This window comes from Gavialis gangeticus, unplaced genomic scaffold (assembly GCF_001723915.1).
Source record: "Gavialis gangeticus isolate Ggan-Ray unplaced genomic scaffold, GavGan_comp1, whole genome shotgun sequence".
In the NCBI taxonomy this organism is placed as follows: domain Eukaryota; kingdom Metazoa; phylum Chordata; order Crocodylia; family Gavialidae; genus Gavialis; species Gavialis gangeticus.
This window is the reverse complement of record NW_017729027.1, coordinates 38,339,085-38,360,771: the sequence shown is the minus strand read 5'-3', so window position 1 is coordinate 38,360,771 and position 21,687 is coordinate 38,339,085. Positions and strand designations below refer to the sequence as shown.

General features: G+C 39.4%; 2 protein-coding genes across 7 annotated transcripts in view; one reads left to right on the top strand and one right to left on the bottom strand.

Annotated features, from left to right (window-relative positions):
- Positions 1 to 21,687, top strand: part of MCPH1 (microcephalin 1) — a 269,106-nt gene that overhangs the window by 97,321 nt on the left and 150,098 nt on the right. Inside the window, exon 14 of one of the 4 annotated variants that reach the window (XM_019520598.1) lies at positions 11,947 to 12,227. The exons of 2 other annotated variants lie outside the window; for them this stretch is intronic. In XM_019520598.1, coding sequence (XP_019376143.1) covers positions 11,947 to 11,961 — 15 coding nt within the window. In that variant the 3' untranslated portion in view covers positions 11,962 to 12,227. Of the gene's footprint in view, positions 1 to 11,943; positions 12,228 to 21,687 lie in introns of those variants that run through there. One more of the 4 variants, XM_019520599.1, reaches the window with a different exon arrangement.
- Positions 141 to 21,687, bottom strand: part of ANGPT2 (angiopoietin 2) — a 78,634-nt gene continuing 57,087 nt past the window's right edge. For 2 of the 3 annotated variants that reach the window (XM_019520604.1, XM_019520602.1), the window contains 5 exons: positions 21,002 to 21,132; positions 13,457 to 13,558; positions 12,474 to 12,640; positions 1,246 to 1,376; positions 141 to 558 (listed from right to left, as the gene is read on the bottom strand). In XM_019520604.1, coding sequence (XP_019376149.1) covers positions 398 to 558; positions 1,246 to 1,376; positions 12,474 to 12,640; positions 13,457 to 13,558; positions 21,002 to 21,132 — 692 coding nt within the window. In that variant the 3' untranslated portion in view covers positions 141 to 397. The remainder of the gene's footprint in view (positions 559 to 1,245; positions 1,377 to 12,473; positions 12,641 to 13,456; positions 13,559 to 21,001; positions 21,133 to 21,687) is intronic. The other variant, XM_019520603.1, reaches the window with a different exon arrangement.

Below are 21,687 nucleotides of genomic sequence, written 5' to 3'. Positions count from 1 at the left end.
TTGATAATTCCTTGTTTTATAGTAATCTCTGCTTCACCTTAGTTCCAGAAAAGTTCTGATACCTGAGCCATAAAAACTATCAATAATCAATCATTTCTACATCTCTTCATGTAACCTTCCTATACTCAACTTCTACTTAAATCAGTTGTTCTGCCAAATCATTATTATATCAGATTACTTCATGTTTTAGACTTTGCTGTGTCTAGCTGAATAATGTAAGCTTTAGCTGATGATGGCTATTGCAATTCAAGAATCAGAATCAAATTGATCCTTCAGAACATTAATGCATGTTTTCTGGGCTGGAAAATTGAGAAGTTGCAGCTGTGTGTTTAAATGTTTGGCACATGAAGTCTTTGAAGATTATATGATACACAATTCATGTAGAATGCAAAAGCATTTAGAAATCTGCTGGTCGGATCATCATAGTTGTGGCTTTGAGAGAGTAGCCTGACCCTTTCCAGTAGTACCACTTAATGCCATTAAACTTGTTGGTGTTCTGTCGCAATGGATAATACATTCCATTCAGGTTGGAAGGACCACATGCATCAAACCACCAGCCTAGAAGAGCAGAAAATACAGATCTGAGAGTTACCAGTGTGCTTTAAAATTATTACCTTTCAATATAAAATGCACACATACATTACAGTTTTGTGATGCCAAGTGTATTGATTTAGAATGTATTCACCAACATACTAATTACAATGTCTTGTCCATTACATACTGTCACTTCAAATTATCTAAATGTGGGAATACATTCAACCTTGTGTGACAATGATGACATAATGTTGTTTTTCAATAGGTAGTATAATGACTTCTAACCCTAGCATCATTAGTAACTTCTAGTATCTAAATAAGCTTATTAGAAATTATTTCTTTGATTTTAAATATAATTCCTGTCAGGTTTCTTAGGCATTTCTTGGGAATGTTTCTATTCCTTGAAAGCACAATCTTCTTATTTTTTTCTCTCCAGCAGTTTCAGAATAGGAGGCCTTGTAGTGACACTGTTTGAGAGAAATGATAGCTTTTCATTTTTAACTCCTTTAATTTTAACTATACATTTACTTTAACTGACCAGTCTGAAATAGTAATGCATCCAATATAAATTAACTGCCTACTTGCATCTAAGTCTGTAAATTTTGGATTTACTCTTCAGTATTTAATAAGTCAGAATTACCACTGTTTGTCTCATGAATAGTTTCATTGCCAATAAAAATAGGAAGACCAAGAAACAGAAATCATCCCTACCTCCTGTTAGCATTTGTGAACATTTGCAAATACATTTATCATTGTCTGCATCCTTTGTGCTAAAATCATTTCCTGGTTGGCTTATGCTGCTTATTTTGCCTGCTGTCCCAGTAAGTCCTTTAAGTTGGATCCTACAGAAGTGCAGAACGGAAAAACAAATATTAGATGCAAGGTAACGGTAGTCGATGTACACAGTAATGAGGAAATATTTTGCAATAAATATCCTGTTCCAACAACACTAGGTTCTTTGGTGGTTAATGTACTGTTGTAAGCTTTGTGTGAAGTGTTGGTATGGTCAGTAATACTGGAGAGAGAAATGGTAACCTCTACTATTATAAATTTGTTTAATCAATGTCAGTTTATAGGAGATTAACAACAGGTAGATATTGATAACTCTTGAAAAACATGCTGTGTGTAAAAACTACCATAGTAATTTGCAGGATTTGAAGTTCACTGTGTCAGTATAATGGTAGCAATGTGCAGTTAAATATGATTTCTTCCTTTCTGTTACACTCGTATCAACACACTGTGGCAGTCTAACATTACAGCTCTGTTTCTGTGCTGGCTGATAGGTTGGTAGTTTATTTTCAGTAATAAGATTTTCTCAATCTTTTGCGTCTCAGTTTTCAAGTGAGACTCTTCCTTTTCAAATCTGGGGTTTTAATCCTACAAAGGTGGAGATTTACATATTTAAGTACTGGAGAAAGATGTGGCTCTTCAAATGACAAGTTTGGCTTGTCAGATGGGATGGTTATCATATTGTTCATTCTCTCTCTCTTTCTTCTAAATATGCATTGTGTATTTCTAGTATTGTGGTTCTCAAACTTTTAGGGTTGTTCTTAAAGGTTTTAGGCCTCAAAGCACCCCTCACTGGACTTAAAGTAGTTCCCCATAACTTCTGTGAATTAAGTGGCACCCAATTTCAAAAGCTAATTTATAGATTAAACTGTGTACCTCCTTGCAGAGGGGCCTGGCAGTGGCGATGGCAAATCTTCCAAGTAGGGACATTGAGCCTATGCTTATCTACTTAGTTTATCTGCTAATCTCTTAACACTTCACATCTCTCTTCACATACCTCTTCAAAAAATCTGGCAGCCCTGGCACCCTGATTGAGAAACACTGGTCTAGTAGTATTGCCATTCTCAGAGCTTCCCTCATTGCCTAAGGAATAGGATTAACCTTGTAAAGAATGTTTAGCTTCTTTCCAAATATGTTTTGATTTTATACAATGTTCTACTTAGCATAGAGTATTATTAAATCAAGGAGCTTTTTCCTGGTTCATAGATTCATAGATTGTAAGGGGTTGGAAGGGACCTTGCAAGATCATCGGGTCCAGCCCCCCTGCACTAGGCAGAAAAGACAGCTGGGGTCAGGTGACCCCACCGAGGTGACCGTCCAGTCTCCTCTTGAAGATTTCCAGGGTAGGTGATGGTATCACTTCTGGAGGGAGTTTATTGCACAGTCTGGACACCCTGACTGTGAAGAAATTATTCTTAGAGTTGAGCCTGAAGCAGTCTTCCAGGAGTTTGTGACTATCACTCCTGGTTTTCCCCAACGGTGACCTGGGGAACAGTTGTTCACGAAGCCCTTGGTATATTCCCCTGATGTAGTGGTAAGCTGCTACCAAGTCCCCTCTCAGCCTTCTCCTTTTTAGGGTGAAGAGTCCCAGGTCCCTCAACCTTTCCTCGTATGGCTTGCCTTGCAAGTCTCTGATTATACAGGTGTCAGTTTTACTACGCTGCAGAATATTTCTTTTAAATATTTATTTTTAAATTATTTAAAAAGTGCTAGAAATATTTAAATAGAATATAATGTTTTTAACTACTTCTCTGTTTCCTTATATAAAAGCATAAAGAAACATGGTGCTTCTCACATGCTAGGATTCCAAAGCATATTGCTAAATCATTGCAGATTGAGACTACTAGTCAGAGGCGACCAGCAGGCACTGGGGAAGCCCCTGTTCCCCCGAGCACTACCAGGAGTGACCAGGAATAACGGTCACAAGCTGGCAGAGGGTAGATTTAAGCTAGATATCAGGAGGCGCTACTTCATGGTCAGGGTGGCTAGGATCTGGAACCAATTTCCAAGAGAAGTGGTGCTGGCTGCTACCCTGGAGGTCTTTAAAAGGAGGCTAGATGTACACCTTGCTGGGGTCATTTGACCCCAGTACTCTTTCCTGCCATGGCAGGAGGTCAGACTAGATGATCTACTCAGGTCCCTTCCGACCCTAGAAACTATGAAACTACTGGTATTTTTTTTGGAATTTCTTTTGATATGAGTAGGTAGTCTTAGGTTTTTTTTGTTTTTTACAGTAGATGCTCATCAGCATTAAAGAGTTCAGCTTCATTTTAAACGGATCCAGCGAAGTGGATTTCTCATGCAGTTTGACTATCCCTTTTAAACAGGACTAGAATTGGGACAGTGACTGAATTAAGAAGCCATTGAACTAAGACAAGAATAACTTTGAAATAGTGTACTTCTAGATTTTATTTGTAAGAATTCATTGCAGTTTCTAAAGAGAAGAAGTTTTCCCAGGCATCTAACCAAAATGTTGCCTCTTTTACTTGGTTTACAAAGTCATTTGGTTCCCTTCTCTTGTGCCCAAGTGAATACTCAATTTATGATTCTACATTCTACCTATAAAGTTTCTGAAGCACTTTGGGACATAGAGTAAAAAAATAAATTCAAATTATATATTATCAATTTGACTGAATAGATTTTTCCATTTGTATGAAGTGCAATGCGATTTAGCCTTGAAAAATTACTGAATATTAAAGATTTTGAAATTTTCCTTCCCGAGATTATAAAGTGCAATTCTTCTTGAATAATATTTGAGAATTTTTAATAGAAAGTAACATTGTAAGTACACATATTATAATTGGCTAAACTTGTAAAAATGTCTCTGAGGTTCAGAAATGATCAGAAAGTAGCAGTTGTCATGGAAATTTAGAGCAGGATACATGCGATTAGAAATGAGGTGCACATTTTTAACAGCAAGGCCATTAACCTTTTGTACAACTGACAAAAGGCACATGGATGCTCTATCACCAACAACTTTTAAATCAAGACTGGATGTTTTTCTAAAAGTGATGCTCTAGTTCAGGCATGAATTGATTTGGGGAAGTTCTATGCTTTGCGTTATATAGGAGATAAGATTATATGATTAAACACAGGGCTGTGTGCACAAAAGCTAGGGACACAAATTTCATATAAACCAATATAAGTGATTGGCCACCAGTTCAAATCTGTAACAGAACAGAACTTCAGTGCACATAAACTGCTTTCAAAGTTGATATTGTATAATGGTAACTCACAGTTCTCCAGCATTCCAGAATGCTTTACACCCCCCCCCCACAACCCTTCCCCCCTTCTCAGGGTGGGCATGATAATCTTGGCTAAAGCTCTCTGCTATAGCTGCATAGGAAGGCATGCTCTGGGTTCTGACCTGGGCCACTGCAGTCATGTGGTTGCATTTCCAGAATCAAAAGTGAACGTCTTTGCACTTGCTAATTGGTTCAATCTATGCCGCTTTGACTAGCCTGCGAAGATTGAATCGATTCAGCCTTGGCCTTTTTGACTGTCTGCGCTTACACAAAATGGCAAGTTGTTTTAAATTAAACGTCATGATATCCATGTCTGGCAGGGCTGAAGACATTTAGGAGTTTAAGTATATTACGAAGAACAGAACCCATAACAATGTTATAATCCCATTTCTAATAAAGATGGTAAATCTAATGATGCAGGGAAGTCAGAAATGTATTTTTTGTTCTTTGTTTGGAAAGAAGCAGGATGATATGCTTCACTTGTACAAATACTTTCCAGGCTGTTAGTAACTAAAGATAATATTAAACATGTACCAGGATGCATCACTTAGATGTTTAACATTCCTGGTAGATGTTTAACACCTTCTCAATCAGCTGTACCCTGACTATTGGGAGACTGCTGATTTTATTTATATATATGGCTTCTAATTAAACTACACACGCACGCACACGGCTTATTTAGTCTGCAGAAGAGAAGACTGAGGTGAGATTTGATGGCAGGCTTTAACTACCTGGAAGGTGGTTACAAAGAGGATAGAGCAAGACTGTTCTCAGTGATGGCAAATGACAGAACAAGGAACAATGATCTCAAGTTGAAGAAAGAGACGTTTAGGTTGGTTATTAGGAAAAACTTCCTCACTCTGAGGGTGATGAAGCACTGGAATACCTAGCGAGGTGGTGGAACCTCCATCTTGGAGGTTTTTGTGGCCTGGCTTGACAAGCCTTGGCTGGAATGATCTAGTTGGGGTGGTCCTGCTTTGAGCAGGGGGCTGGACTAGATGCCCTCCTGAAGTCCCTCCAACCCTAATTTTCTATGATTCCATAATTTTTTTTCTTTTTTGTAATTGGCAGACTCCCAATTACAGGTGCACCAATAAAGATTTTCTAAGTCAATACTGATAGTCAATGATTAACCAACCATATCAACTGATGCCAATCCAGTAACAGGTACTTAGTAATAGTGCAAGGCATTTTAAACTAGTGACATAAATAAATCTTTTGTTTGTTTGTTTTGCCTTTATAACACACACATGCCTCCTGCCTGTTCAGGCCCTCAGTGAGGAAGGCAGTCACCTCACACAGGTTGCCACCCCACCCATGGCTTTTGCCCACAGCCCCATTCCCCATGCAGCCCATGCTGCTGTCCTGGGTGGGCAGGGTGGACCCTCACATGGCCAGTGGTGCTGGGCACATTTGGAGCCCCAGAGCATGCTGCTTCCTCAGCACTGGCAGGCCCTGCTCATTTGAGCTCCCACAGCCGCCAGGAAGAAGCTACTTTTGCAAATATTTCACCCTCTCCAGAATAGAGAGCCATTCCTCTCTGTGGCGCCCAGCAGAGAGGCATGTCCCTTGCACGGCACCTTACCCTGCCCACATGTGGCCATCTCCATGATAGCCCCAGCGCTATTCATTTTTAATGAATTGTTCAATACTGGGAAAAATCCAGAAGACAGAAAGACTACTAAATTGTGCTAATATTCCACAAAGACAAACAGGACCTTCTGATAATAATACATCTGTGAGATTGACATTAATCCCAAGCATAATGGAAAGCCTGAATGGAAATGACAAACAAATAGGTTGGTCAAACAAACCTGTATTCATTCTTTGATATTACAAAAATGAAAATCAAGATGATTAGGTTGAGATGTAATAGACTTTTATAAGGCATTTGATATTGGATGATATTTTCAATAAAATGTTGCCACTGTACAATATCAATAATGACACAATAAATGCATTTAGTTATACATCCGGAAGCAAAAAAATGCAGGCCATGCCTACAGGATGCAGAAGAGCAATGAGTTGGAAATGGATTTAATGGTCATAAACAGGGATCCAGGTTTTACGTTTCCCATGGAAAAATGGAGTAAACCACAGATTCTGCCTTTTACCAGAGGCAAATGCAGATTTCTCATTTTACCGAGAAAACCCATGAATTTTGCCATTTTACAATAAGCTCCCTGCAGGCTGGCAGAGTTCCAGAAAGGTGCAAAGACATAGGGTGCCACATGCATAGACATGAATGGGGCCCCAGGCAGCCTGCAGAGCCACTCCAGCAGGTAAGTGGGGAGAGAGGGGGATTGAAGCCCCTGTAGGGAGGAGCTGGGCAGGGCTGGAGCTGATGCCCAGCTGGGTGGGGCTTGTGCCTGGAGCCTAGGGCCACAATGTGCGGCTGCAGGGCCCCAGTGGAGAGCCGGACAGGGCCACAGGTGGCTTGTCCAGGGGAGGGAGAGGGCTGGTTCCCTGCCGCCATGCACATTCTGGGGAGCAGGGGGGACCCGCAACCCCAAGATCTGTCCCCAGGGCAGGCGCAGGCTCAAGGTCCCACCCTGCTGCCTTCCCCCAGGGCCTCTGGAACCAGCAGGCGTGACCTGGCGCAGCTGGGGACAGCGGGGTAGTGCCTGAATTCTTCACTGGTGCAAACTGCCCCCCCCACTGACCAGGTGAGTCATGTCACTGCTTTGAGGGGTACAGCCCACACTGTTGCCCTCACTGCAGCCCTGCGCACAGGAAGCATGTTGCTGGGGCAGTGAGGGGGTGAACAGCGGCGAGGAGGTTTTCTGCACAGTTCTTCAGCTCCCTGCCACGCTGGCTCACGGGGGTGAAGCAGGGTGGTAGGGAATAGCGGCGAGCAGGGGGCCTGCTTTTCCTTGCCAAGGAGCCACGCAGAAAACTTTGCTGCTTCTCACCCCACTGCTGCCCCAGCAATGTGCCTCCTGCACACAGGGCTGCACTCTCCAAAGCAGCAGCAAGTGCTGGAGGCGCATCACCAGGGCAGGGGGGCTTCCCTCCCCCTCTCCCTCCCCTAGACAAGCCACCTGAGGTCCTATCCTGTTCCCAGGTGGGGCCCTGCAGCTGCGCATTGCGACCCTGTCTCCCAAGCCCTACCCAGCTGGGCAGCAGCCTCAGCCTACACCTCCCCTGGTACAGATCTGGGGGGCGTGGGTCCCCCCTGCCCTCCAGGAGTGCGTTCAGATGTGGGGAGCCACCCCACCCAAGTGTGCAGTGGGGGGAGTGGGGGCAGGGGACTGCAGACCCTGGTCCATATTCCTGGTAGCTGGGGGCCCCCTCCAGCAGGGGTGGGGGAGCAGGGGCTGTGGGTGGCAGGCAAGGGGCACCTGCAAGGCTCTGAGGGCTGTGGGTTAGGAGTGAGGGGCACCAGCAGGGCTGTGGGGGGGATCTTTAAATTTTAATCACGGATTTTAGGGTTTTTAGCAGAGAATTTGTGATTTTTTTTTTATCAGGAAAAACCAGGATCCCTGGTCATAAAGGACAAGCATCTCAGCATATGTTCCTAGTTTTGATGATGTAGCAAGAGGAGCTAACACAATCCTTCAATTGATACAGGGGGAAGTTGTGAGTAGGAGTAAAAAGATATGTTCTACCTCTGCATAGCTTTGGTGAGGCCAGAACTAGACAATACTAGAATACTGGAAATCTGCATTAAAAAAGGGTACTGAAAAATTGGAGATGGTTCAGAAAAGACTTATGAAAAATACTCCGTGGATGGACAAAATATTTTACAATGAGAAATTTAAGTAGTATAATCCACAGCTTGGTAACCTACAGCCAATAGCATGAACCTGTCCTGTGAAAGTCCAGTCCAATCCAAAATTACTCTTCTGTGCTGTCTGTCCCCCCTGTTGTACCCTTCTCAGGCCCCCAGGCTGCTCTTTCATGCCTGTGCTTACTGTCTCTGTAGAATTTTCCCCTCCCCACTGCTGTTGGGGATATTGGAACTTCACTTAACTTTGTCACTGATCCCCAGGTTCAGGAGACTTAGTTGCTCCAGAGGGGTGGAGATTTGTATCCAGTGGCATAATTCAGGTCATAAATGGCAGCAAAAACATGATTGAGAGGTAATTTATAGATGATAAGTATCTCCACAGAGAGAAAATCCTTCATACTGAACTACTACAGAAGGTAACAGGTTCTTTGTCTCTTGAGTCCTTCAAGTTAAAATTGGATGCCTTCCAAGATGATCTGTTTTTGCTAACTTCAGGCTACTAAATTTAAGATGCATTGTGTAGTGGTTTAAATCTATATATAACAATATGAAAGATGAACATTTTTAAAGTTAAGTTTAAAAAAATCCAGATATGTTTTAATATTCATGATATAAAATTGTTTCTTTTTGTACTAACAGCCTTTAGAATGCCACAAAGAATAATATATGACAGCGAATCAGATATGCTGGCTGTATACACAATTTAAATAATCTGGGAGAATTCTCTTCAGTTTCCTTTTCTGATGGAGAACCTTATCTGGAGACATCTGAACAGACATTTCAATGTTGAGTCCCTGAAGAGCAGAGAGCTTGCTGTTCTGATGCTGCACAGCCCTGAGTGGCTGACCCAGCTTGCCTGTATCTCCCTGCAGCACAAACAGAGATTCTGAAGGGGGGCATGTGCTATTTCCTGCTTAGTTGTAGCAGCAGAGTCCACCATGCAAGAAACTATTCCCTTTGGGGAAGCAGGGAAGAGCAAAGTACCCTGGGATGCTGTAGGACTGTGCTGTGGCTTCTCTCAGAAGAAAATATGTACAGAAATTCTCTCTTTGAAAAGAATCTCTCCTGGGAGTGATTTAACTCTGGTTCTTCTCAGTTTATTTTTCTCCAGGGCAAGTTTTGACTCTCCCAGGAGCAACTGAATGCCTGTACCTTGTATCTGTAAGTGCATAAATCTCAAAACACTAACAGATGTTAATGTGTTAAGCTTAAAGCTCCCTTTTCAGATAGATCAGTATAATTCTCCCCACTGTAGAGTTGAAGAAATAGAACCACAGAATTTTACATGCTAAAAATCACCCCTATAAATCTCCAAGTTGGGAAACAAGGCACCACCTGATTTGGTTCTGATCATGTTCTTGTCCTGGGGAATCCATTTGAAATGTTGTCCCTTAGCATAACTTACACTGTTTCTTTGCAGCATTCAAAAGCCAGCTAATACAAATGGAAATGATTTTATATCATGAATATTTGAACATAGCTGGATATATTTAAACTTAATTTTAAGAATATACATCTTTCAGAGTGTTATGTATCTAATTTGAACCACTGTATTCTATGGCACATCAAATACTTGATAGCATTTCAAAAGGAAGTATCCTTTTACAGACAACCATCTTATTTTGCAGTAATTATTTTTTAATAATATAAATGGACATGGGTAATGACCCATTTTGCAAAGGTTGCCTTTATAAGTATTTTAATGCCTTAATTTAAAAAATAAAATCTCTGCTGTAGATTCTAACTGTTTCCAGATGGAAAAATATTTGGTTTGGAGTTGAGACAACTGTATACTGCTTATACTGCTAACGCATTAAGTTCTAACATTTTTTGATGGAGAGATATTCAGAGTTTTGGATTGTTTTGTTTATGAGAGTTGAGGTGAAGTAACAGTATCTCTTTCCATTTACCTATAGTAATCTCTTGACAGGGAAAGTCTTATACTTTTATTTTCTTTCATGAAAAATATGTAGTATTTAAGAGCTTAAAATGTTTTTAATGGACTCTAATCTCCCTGGATGAAAGTTGGTTATTGGTGATTATATTTTATAAAGGGTTTTATTCAGAAATGTGTGTAACATATGAATTTAGTTCTTAAAAAAGGGTGTCAAATTTTTCTTTCCCTATTGTCAATGACCTTAACTACAAGATGTTGGAAAGCAGAGCTGTAAGCTTTTTCAGACTGTTCATTCCAACAGCTTGTAACTCTTTTACATAATTCTCCTAAAGCAGTACTTTCCAAAGTGTTGGCTCACTCCAGCTCCCAAGCTGGACAGAGTGAAAGAGTCTTTTTCGACCACTCAGTTGTTCCTCAGTTTTTGCGATTTTATTTAAAATCAAGTCTCTGAGCAAACTGATAATTAAATGACATGTCTGAGATTTCAGAGAGCCTGAAACAATAGCACTGAAGTATGAACTGCCCCATTTATTTTAGTGGTTGCTAATGATAATATTTTTAAACATTAATCATATTAATCATTTAATTCCTTATCAAAGTAAGTATTCTATCTATATTCTGTATCGGGTGTCACAAATTGAAGGAAGTACAGAACATGCATATACTGAAATGTAGTGTTACAGATATACACTTGTTGCTGGAGAGAGGGAAAGACAGACTTTTGACAAATTTGCTTAATTTTCCTTGTTAGGAAGGTAATTTTCACTATAAGTGTGGTTAAGCATTGGAACAGACTACTCAGAGAGCTTGTGGAATCTCCATCCTTGGAAGTAATTAAAAAGCAAGCTAGATAAACACTTGTCTAGAATGGTTTATATGAGGTTGATCCTGTCTTGGTCAGGGTTTTGGACTCAATGACTTCCTAAGGTCTCTTCTAGCCTTATTTTTGTATGCTTCTTTGACTAGGGTGCTTATTTTACCATTATTTAGCGCAAGATGGTAGTTTAATTTCCATTCTGATTTGTATCTCTTCGATTGTCTTCTGAGATTTGTAACATTAAAGCCAATTGTAAGGATACCATCCGCTATAGGCCTGGGAAGGAAAGGCTCCTTCTTGCATTACCACTCTTGTTAGTTCTCCCCAGCAAATTTTTCTTAATTTAAGGAGTCATAGTTTCCCAGTCGCCTGTTTTCTATCAACTAGTTCCTGCTGTGAGCCTAGTAACTTTCCTTTTTTCCCCTTATGCGTTTTGTTTGTTTTTTATGTAATTAGCCAAAAATGGAAATATAATGCTTGTGGAATGATATTAACTTCATGTGGTTATTGGAGGGCTAGGATAGTTTCTTTACCTTATTTCAGTGAACAAGCACATCCAAAAATATATTGTCTAGTAGCTTCATTTAATTCAATGTGACAACAGTATTTAAGGGTGTCCCTGAATACTTTCCTTCTTTAAATTATGACTAATTCTGAGTACAGGAAAAAAATGCAACAGAATATACCAGAGCATTGCTAAGTAAAAAATAAATAAGTAAAACAAAAGGAATGGTGATGCTAGAAATTAAACCCAGGCTCCATGGCACATCGTGAGAAACTCATCTTTGAACTGTGGAGATTATCAAGGATGGAAGAATGAACCAAGCCCTGCTCTTCATCCTGAAGTTTGTAACATGAATGTGTATGTGCGGGATTTGCATTTGTCAAAGTTTGTATAATTAATGATCTTCCTGCCTCTGTTATCTTTCAGTAGAATACACCCCCCTAAGACTACCCACCGGATTCCTCAGAGACCTCCAAACATCCACACACTACATGGGTTTCTTCTGTTCCCAACCTATATGCCACATTTTGCACCCAGAACCTTCTATAAAGGAAAGTGGAGGAAGTGAAGGTGTTATTTACCATCATTCACTGGTAAAATGCACATTCTTTCTCATTCTAAAAATCCATTTAGAATGTCAGCACTACATGAATATTTGGATTTGTCCTTTGCCTGAAGAAGGGCCCAAAAGCTTGCAAAAAAACTGGGTTTTTTTGCGATTTCTTAGTTGGTCTAATAAAAGGTATAATCTCTTAACCAAGAGTTCTAGAATTTTGCATTTCTTTTTGTCTCAGACCAACATGGCTCCCAAGTACATCCCCGAGCACTACATGACATATTTTAAATGCACTCATAACAACTACTGCATCATTTTTTTAAAAGTTTGTGAAGCTAAGCAACTTATAGAAATTAATAATCAACTGATGTTTGTTCAGTTCAATTCTCGTTTTGCTTACCTGTACTTTTGTTCTTCACTTGCTAGATAAAAATGGTCATATAATGAATATGCCTCATTTCCTTCCCAGTCTTTCAGGTGTATTTTAAGAACATAGTGTTTCTGATTAGTCAGCTGAGAAACAAACTCATTTCCAAGCCAGTACTCTCCAGCAGGATCTCCAAATCCCTGTAATCCAAGTTGTATATTTAAATAATTTTAATTTGTTGTCCTTCATGACTTTGAATTCATCAGTTCATCAGCTTTTAAAAAGAAAGTTTTTCAGTCAGTCAACTCCAAAGCTTTGCTATGCATGTGAAGATCAGAGGTCTTTAGTTTTTCAAAAAGTGGATTTGAACAAATAAAGTTTTAGGAACTTGAAACAAAATGGATCGGTATTACATTTATTAGATTGGACAAAAACTGCCAGTAGAATCAACTATAAAAATCTTAAAAATTAAATATGTAGATGTACTATGAAATAGTTGACTGGTGGGGGTGGGGGAGCAAAGCTTGTCTTTAAAAACACATCACACTTGCAAGTCTCTACTTAGGCAAACAGTTTACATTATTCTGGCATTTACCAAATGAAAGCAGAAGTTTTCATCTCAAAATTAAAATACCACTTTCAAACCTGCTGATTTATGTCCTTTTAAGTAACTGATTTATACTTTTCTATGACATAAGCCTCTATAGAGATCATAAGAAAAAAATAATCTAAGGCAGTATCTAGGCTGCAAAATTATGGAGCCCAACAGCAGTACCATTAGCCTGTCTCCTGAATTAGAAGTAGCATAAGCCATAGCAACCCAATGTTTACAAAAGGTAAAGTAACTTGGCTATAGGCAAATTGGCATGGTTGTTGAGCAGTGCCAATTAGTCCACCTGAGGCAGCTGATGTATAGGAACAGCACAGCATGCTTGAAGGTGCCACTTTCAGGCATGGTAAATTTTACAGTCAAGTCATGGCCTAAATATAAGAATTCAGAGGAGTGGTGTGCTTACCATCTTATACTCTTTCCATGTCCGGTGAAAGTCTACACTTCCATCCTCACGTCGCTGAATAATTGTCCACCCCCCTCCACTGGTTTCCATGTCACAGTATGCCTGTTAATCATAATCATAAAATGCAAATAAATCTTTAGTAAAAGGCAAAAGATTTGTGCACTCTGTTGAGAAACCAGAGAATACACATCATGCACATAGAATCAGTGGACCAGAAGGGACCTATAAGATCCTCAAGTCCAGTCCCCTGCTATAGGCAGAAGGTTAATAAGCTAAAACTAGCTCAATGAGGTGCTTATCCAGCCTCCTTTTGAACACCTCCAAAGATGGCGACTGCACCACCTCTGCCAGGAGTGTGTTCCAGGTTCTAGGTACCGTTGTGGAATAGAATTTCTTCCTTATGTCCAACTTAAATCTTCCCTCAATTAGTTTGTACCCATTCATCCTCCAAAGGGGTACCTTCCTAAAGAGTTGCTCCCCCAGATGTTGGTGCTCCCCCCTGACATACTTGTAGGCAGCTATCAGGTCACCTCTCAGCCTCCTCTTACTCAGACTGAACAAGCCTAGTTCCTGGAGTCTCTCCTCATAGGGCCTATCCTCCAGGCCCCTGCTCATGCAGGTGGCCCTTCTCTGCACCCTCTTGAGCTTATTCGCATCCTTCTTAGTGTGGTGCCCAAAACTGGGCACAGTACTCTAGCTGTGGCCTCACCAATGCTGAGTAGAGAAGGAGAAGCACTTCCCTGGATCTGTTAGCAACATATCAGCTGATGCACACCAGAGTTCTGTTTGCCCTGCTGGCAACTTCATTGCACTGTTGGCTCATATTCATCTTCTGGTAGATTGTGACACCCCCCACCCCCCAGGTCCCATTATGGTGAAGGTTCTTCCTACCCAGATAACAGACCTGGCACGCTTCCCTGTTGAACCTCATATGATTCCAATCAGCCCACAGAACTAGTTTGTCAAGGGGGTCCTGGATTCTTACCCTATCCTCTGGTGTACCCACAAATCCCCACAGCTTAGTATTGTCCACAAACTTAATCAAAGAGCATTCCACCCCATCATTCAATTTATTAATAAATATGTTAAAAAGCATGGGTCCAAGCACCGATCCCTGTGGGACACCACTGGGGACAGTCCTCCAGGATGAGGCCATCCCATTGATTATAGCTCTCTGGGACCGGCCTCTAAGCCAATTATCCACCCCCCCTAGGCTGGTCCAGGCCAGTGCCCTCCAGTTTAATTGAGAGAATTTGATGGGAGACAGAATCAAAGGGCTTACTGAAGTCTAAGTAAATGATGTCTACCTCATGTCCCTTGTTCAGCTGGTTAGTTACCTGGTCATAAAAGAACACCGGGTTTGTCAGGCATGATCTATCCTCCACAAAGCCATATCACTGTATAATGAAACTCTCTATGCTGCCATATAGTGGAATAATAAAATCTAAGTACATACTCTACGCAGTCCTACCAAACCATAATGCCCTGAGGTTGAAACCCGCCACTTTGATCTTCCAAAGCCAAGAAAAGCTGTGGAAAACAAAAATCCTATGAACTAAAACAGATGATCCAACTGCAAGACAATTTCAGTCTGAGTGACTTTCTGGAGCCCACAAATAACAGCTGTAAGACAGGACATTAGAATAACACTGGTCTATTATACCAGACTTCCAAAGTGGTGCTTTAAGAGCTGCTGACATGAAGTGTAGTTTTATGGTTGGTTTATTCTGATGGGTATGTATAGCATATTTGATTAAGTTAAAATTATTTGAGCTTATGTAATGGAAACTAAATGGGAAAGGTGACGGAAGGGATTTGAATCGGAGACAAGTGCAAGTAGAATGAGATTTGAGGCAAAAGTGTTACCATTTCATGCAGATGAAAGCAAAGGAACTGCAAGAAATGGAAGAATTCTGCTGTTATCCTGTATAATAATTTTTTACTTAAGTTCAATGGATATCTTACATAAAGTAGCCCTCTGATCTTGCCAGTATCTTCCTAACATATGACTAGTAAGAAAATATGCTCTTTTTAGCCTACATTCTTTAGGCTATAAGCTGACTTTGTACCTGTCTTTGGAAAGCACCTGGCACAATCACATGGCTACTGAAATACAACTGGGAATGATCACAGGAAGTTGTCCTGGCAAAAGTTTATAATTTTTTGAATAGCTTTTAACCCATAATGATTGTATAAATATATTGTATAAATATTAAGGAAAGGGAGGGTGCATTTTCTACACTTTAACAGATTTTATATCAATTGGGTTTGAGGGGTTTTAAAGGTCATAAGTTCTGAAAGTACTGCACAGACAAGCATGCGTTGTACAGTGTAACTTTTTTATTCTCTGACTGGCATCCAAAGATGCCCATCTTAAAAATATACACATAATTCACTTTATGTTTGTGCTTAGTCCCTTTAACTAGGGATCAGTGCCTTAGGAGCAAAATTTAAGCTCTTGTTGTTGACTTTTTGACTGATCCAAATCAGAGTCTGTCTGCTAAATGTAGTATTTTAGTACAAATCTAGTTATTTCAAATATATATATGCACGTATTCTCTTGAAGATCAGTCATGTCGGTTGAATAACAAAAGTAGATTGCAAGGCGATATAGAGAAAGTGAAGAGAAGGAAAGATTAAGGAAACTAAAATTAGCCAAAATAATTTATTTTCTTCTAGCAACTAGAGAAAAGGATCAGTTGAGTGGATATTGTTGTGTGTGGAGTTTTTTCATATTCATAAAAACTTAAGAAAAGAGATGGAGATATGAAAGTTTGGAGATATAGGGACAATTATTTTGTTTAAAATAAGCACAGTACACTTACTGTGTATAAATCTTTTTGCGAGGAGACAAGTCTTAAATGTGTATATTTAGTAATTAGTGTAAAAGCTGAAAAAGTGATAGAATTGTTTTACTATTTAATAAGAACAAATCTTTCAAAAAAAGCCCTTAATATAGAAATGACCTGCATTTCTTTAGGGCTTTCTTTAGCACTCACTCCTTCAGTAAAACTCCTGTGGAATTTGGACACAGAGTGGAGCTTATATTCAGAAGGATCAAATATAGTGTGGAATGGAAACAGAAAAAATATGTATCAGGATTAGACATCAGAATAAACATTTTAGTTTTTTATATTATAGAAAACTGGCAGAGTGGGATATTCAGCAGATTTTGAAAACGAAGTGTTTCATGGTTCAGACCTAGCAGCTGGGGTGTAATGTGAATTATTTATTAATATTATGGTAGGATTTACAGGCTTTGGTTGCAGAACAGTGCATATGAATAAAGTGTTGTACACACAAGCATAATGAAAAATAGGACCCTGCCCCAAAGATTAAGACTGTAGTAGTTCTATTGACTGTTCATTGTGTAAAGCTGTATTTGTGCCCAAGTAGTTTCAAAACATTGTTTTTATTGAATGTTATGAGATTAGAGCCAAATTCTATGCCTCGCCTACCTAGAATATGATGAGATGTTAAATTAAATGGCAGTTAAGTGGTTCCTGCATGTGTATAAAGCACTAATGCAGCATGTCAGTTTCTGAATTAAGGTCTACTGTAAGGAAAAGGAGAGATGCTGATCACACTAGCAACAATCGGAAACAATGTCAGGGGCTTGGTAAAGTCTTCATAAGTTATTTACATGACTTTTGAAGTAATAGCATTACCAAATCTCACAAATGGCTTGAGCATCTCATTCTACGTTTTTTAATATATTTTTATCATTCCAATTCCTCAGGTATTGTGATTAGATGAGAATCTCAGCTTTCATTAAAATAAATTTGGGTCTTCATGGTCATGAATAAAAACATGAAGACATGAATTTGAATGGTGGCCATCTATAAACTCACCAGGGGGGACCAGTGTAAAATAGGTGAGACTCTGTTCCCCCAAGCTCCACCTGGGATTACAAGGAATAACGGCCACAAATTGATTGAGAGTAGGTTCAGGCTTGATATCAGGAGGCATTACTTTATGGTTAGGGCTGCCAGGCTCTGGAATGGGCTCCCAAGGAATGTGGTACTCTCCCCTACCTTAGGGGTCTTCAAGAGGAGGTTGGATAAGTATCTGGCTGGGGTGTTATGACCCCAGCACTTGTTCCTGCCCAAGGGCAGAGGGTCAGACTTGATGATCGGTTCAATTCCCTTCCAACCCTAGCTTCTATTAAACTAATTCTAAGGATACAAATGCCAAAATAGCATGAGACTGGAGGGAAATATAATTAAGTTGTTGTCATGTTTTTTAGGGCCATTGGAATACTTAGTGTAGGCAACAAACATTGAGTGCGAGATGAAGTAGCCTAACATTTGAGGTGTAGGTCATACAATGTATGATAAACCAAATCAAACATATTAAGTTAGTTTTCTTTCTTTCTATTTTTAACGTCATAAAGCTTCTCTACCAGCTCAACAAAAAGACAAGTTTTTGTTAACAAATGCAAATCAGGGTAATTAAGAAATCTCTTGCAGGACTATATCCATTTGGACAAAGTTTGCTGTGAAGGTTTCTCAAGTGCTGGATGAAATTTCTGTTCATAGATTGCTTGGCGCACACACATAGCCAATATCTTAGTGGTTAGGACAGTTACCTGGAATATAGGGATGCACGTTCAGCTATTTTCCCTGATTCAGATTAGTGAGTTAGACCCAGGTATCCCATATCTGAAATGAATGAACTAATCACTGGGCTATTAGATATGCTGAGTGTGGGGGGTTTTTGAAAAAAGGAATGGTCTCAATTTCACTCTGATTCAAACAGGACATTTTTTGAAATCCTGAGATTTTGTTCATAGAATGGAAGAATCACTTCCCACTCAGCTTTGTTGCTTACCACTTACTCAGTTCTACATTATGATGAGAAACAGTGATAATGCAAGGTCAGTAATGCAAATTACACAGAAGTTGTTTATAAGCCTCTTGGGGGGGTCAGAAGGTGTTATAAGAGGAAAAGATGAAAACGCAAACAGCAGCACAGTGCTCTGGCAAGTAAAAAGTCATTCTGTTTACTGGTCTGAATGTCAGTACACATTGTAAACAGTAGAAAATGGTATAACATATTTATCTACAAATCTCTACTTCCCAAACAACTTCTGTTCTGTATCTATGCATTATTGATACAAAATATGCATCAAATCGAATAGGGAAAGAGTAAACATTAATTTTCTCTCATAATAAATAAAAATTTGTGTTTTGCTGTACTTACGTAAAATGGACTTTTTGTTCTGTTTGTAGAATAGAGATTGAACTTATTTTTGCTTTTTGGCCCAGTTGATTACTACCATTCTCAAAATGAAGTGTTTCTGTTCAAAGTGTCTTAAACCTTGCTATGCTTTACAATGCTTATTATAAAACTAAATTTAAAAATGAGCAGTGCAAGCATTTTATGTTCCAGTGGCTTTTTATACTCTGACAAATGTGTGGGTTTGTTTTTATTGCAGGGATGTGCTATTTTGACTGCTTTTGGCTGATGCATGGGGGCAGTAATACTGCCAGACCTGAAACAGTGCACCAGCTGCTTTTAAATGTATTGAATTGTAAAAGTCTTTCATTAAAATTTCAGTCAGCTATTAACATGCCTTGTTTTTTATTCCCCAAAAGTACATGATTATGCATTCCTATTTACTGGTACTACATTTGAAGATGGAGTCAGAATCTAAATAAAAAAGGGAAAATCAAGAGCTATTTATAGAGCGTTCAAAACATAGCCCTTACTGCAGGGGTGGGCAAAATGCAGCCTGAAGGCTGGATGTGGCCTGCCAGGCCTTTCTATCAGGTTTGTGGGGCCCCTAAAAAATGTAGAAAATTAATAGTAATCTGCCCTTGGCTGCCTGTCATGTGGCCCTCGATGGCTTTCCGAAACTCAGTTTGCGGCCCTCTGCCCAAAATAATTGCCTGCCCCTGCCTTACTGTAATGTGTGGTTGTGACTGCTGCAGTCCACTGTTTAAATGTACAGTTGCTTCTATCTTCTATCATGATTAAAGGTGTGAATGGAAGTTTCACTTGCAATCATTTACTCACACAGTGCTTAATACAGCACCTCTCACTGAGTATGTAACCTAATTTTTCATTGTAAGAAACTGAAAACAATGGAATTTAATCCAAAGGCAAAGTAGCCCCCCCTCCAAAAAAAATTAATACATTGTACTTTTCATTGTTACATAATTTCTACCATCATGTATCCAGAATAGTTCTAATTTTTTGGACCATAGTTTATAGTTCTGTTCCACTACCATTAGAGGGAGTTGTGTGTGGGTAAGGATAGATTCTAGTTCTAAGCTTAAACTAAAAAATTTTTTTAAATAATTTCTTTAGCTTGTCACTTGGATAAAGTTTCATATTTCCTAACCAAATAATATATCATAGATTTATCTGAGTATGTCCAAATGTGTGTCTACCTTGTGATAGATTTTCTGAATATTCCATATACAACATAATAAATCCATAGGGAGTCATTAAATATTATCTACCTTTGTAAATTTATAGCAGAAAGATTAAATCCTAGAAAATTATTGTGCTCATGCATCAAGTCTTAAACTTATTAGTGTTGTCAATCACAGGCTGTCAGATTTTCACCTCATCCACCAAATGACCCTGTTATTTTTCTGTCAAGACCAGGTTAAAACTGGTATATAGATATCAGCTGAAACTATGAAATATGTAAAGCTGCCAAGTCCCAGACAGAGGCTGAAGGGAAATTTGAAGGATACTGGAAGGAGTGTTGAAGTAATTAGTGCAATCAAAATAACACAGCCAATTACCATTGTCTAACTGCTTACCAAAAAAGGGCATGAACCTACAGTACAACAGCCTCCCACCACTGCCCTTGGAAATGCAAGGATAAGCATATATTTTACTTATCTGAAGATGTTCACTTTCTCTTCTTTTTCTTTTTTTTTTAATTCAGTCCAGGAGCGTACCTGGGCTTTTTTCTGCCTTCCCAATTTTTCTAGCATTCTTTTATGTCCTTGATTTGCCTGGCCCTTTTGTAACATTATTTCTTTAAATAACTGAGGCACCTCTCTCAGGAACCCCAGATTTCACTTTGTAAAGCTTTGATTTTGTTTTTCTGTGTTTTCACCATCCAGCCATGTCCTTGACTTGACATGTGCTCCCGTGAATCCTCTTGGAGCATTCTGCTTAGCTTCAAATCCTACCATCTGTCCTGAGAACTGCTGAGTGTCCCTCCCTCAGGCCTTCCTTACACAAGACTGCATTGATTTTTAACTTAAATTGACCTTGAAACTGGTTTTACATAAATATTTACAGCACAAAAGGCCCACCCATGGGTGTACCTTTATTTAAACCAGTACATGCTTCATGTAGACAAGTCCTCTGTTGGTGAGCTACAGTGACAGCTGCATTTCTGCAATTACTGTCTGACTACAGCTCCCTGCCATCAAGGAAGAAAGACTGCTAAAGTGGCTAGGCCTTGTGCACACCCCACTGCCATCTGAGGGGGGCCATGCTAGATAAAAATAATCTCCTCAAGGCTGTACTCTACATTGCAACTATGTAGCAGTTTGAAGGTCTTGAAGATTTTAGTACCTTTTTCTCTTCTGAAGTATTAGGAACCGTTAAGGTGTAGATTCCACTTGTTGTAAGTCCTGATTTGAATGCTTCAGCACAGTCTTTGAAACTGATTTGTTCTTCTTTTGCCACAAAGCTGCTTTTGGCTACTAAACAAAGAGAGAGAGAGACTTAGAAAACATGAGGTTAAATAGCTGAAAAATTACTAAGGAGCCCTTTAAAAAACAATGTCCAGATTAAGGTTTCCTTGCAGTAGAACAACTAGGCTGATTTAAGAGGCATAACATCTTTATATCCCTAATTGTACTAAGATAACAAGTTTTAGTTATTCAGTCCTGAAGAGAAAGTTCTTTTCATTCTCTTAGTGATGAAAAACTCTTGTGATGAATTTTTAGTATGTAAGAACTTATTCGAATACAAATTAACTGCTTGGTAGGTACAGGGCTGTAGGTTGTAGACATGTTGGTCTAAAGACATAGGCAGATAGGGTTCTTTGCGTGAATCTGATATCTTTTATTAGACCAACTTAAATTGTTGGAAAACAATTATTAAGTAAGCTTTTGGGTTCAAAAACCCTTCATCAGGCTAAGGAAGTTTCAGCAGTTGGTGTGTGCTCTTCCTAGATGGAATGAAAAGTAAAGAAGCCAGAGGCTGGTCTGGTATGCATGCGAGACAGGTAGTCAGTGAAAATGTAGATTGAGGAG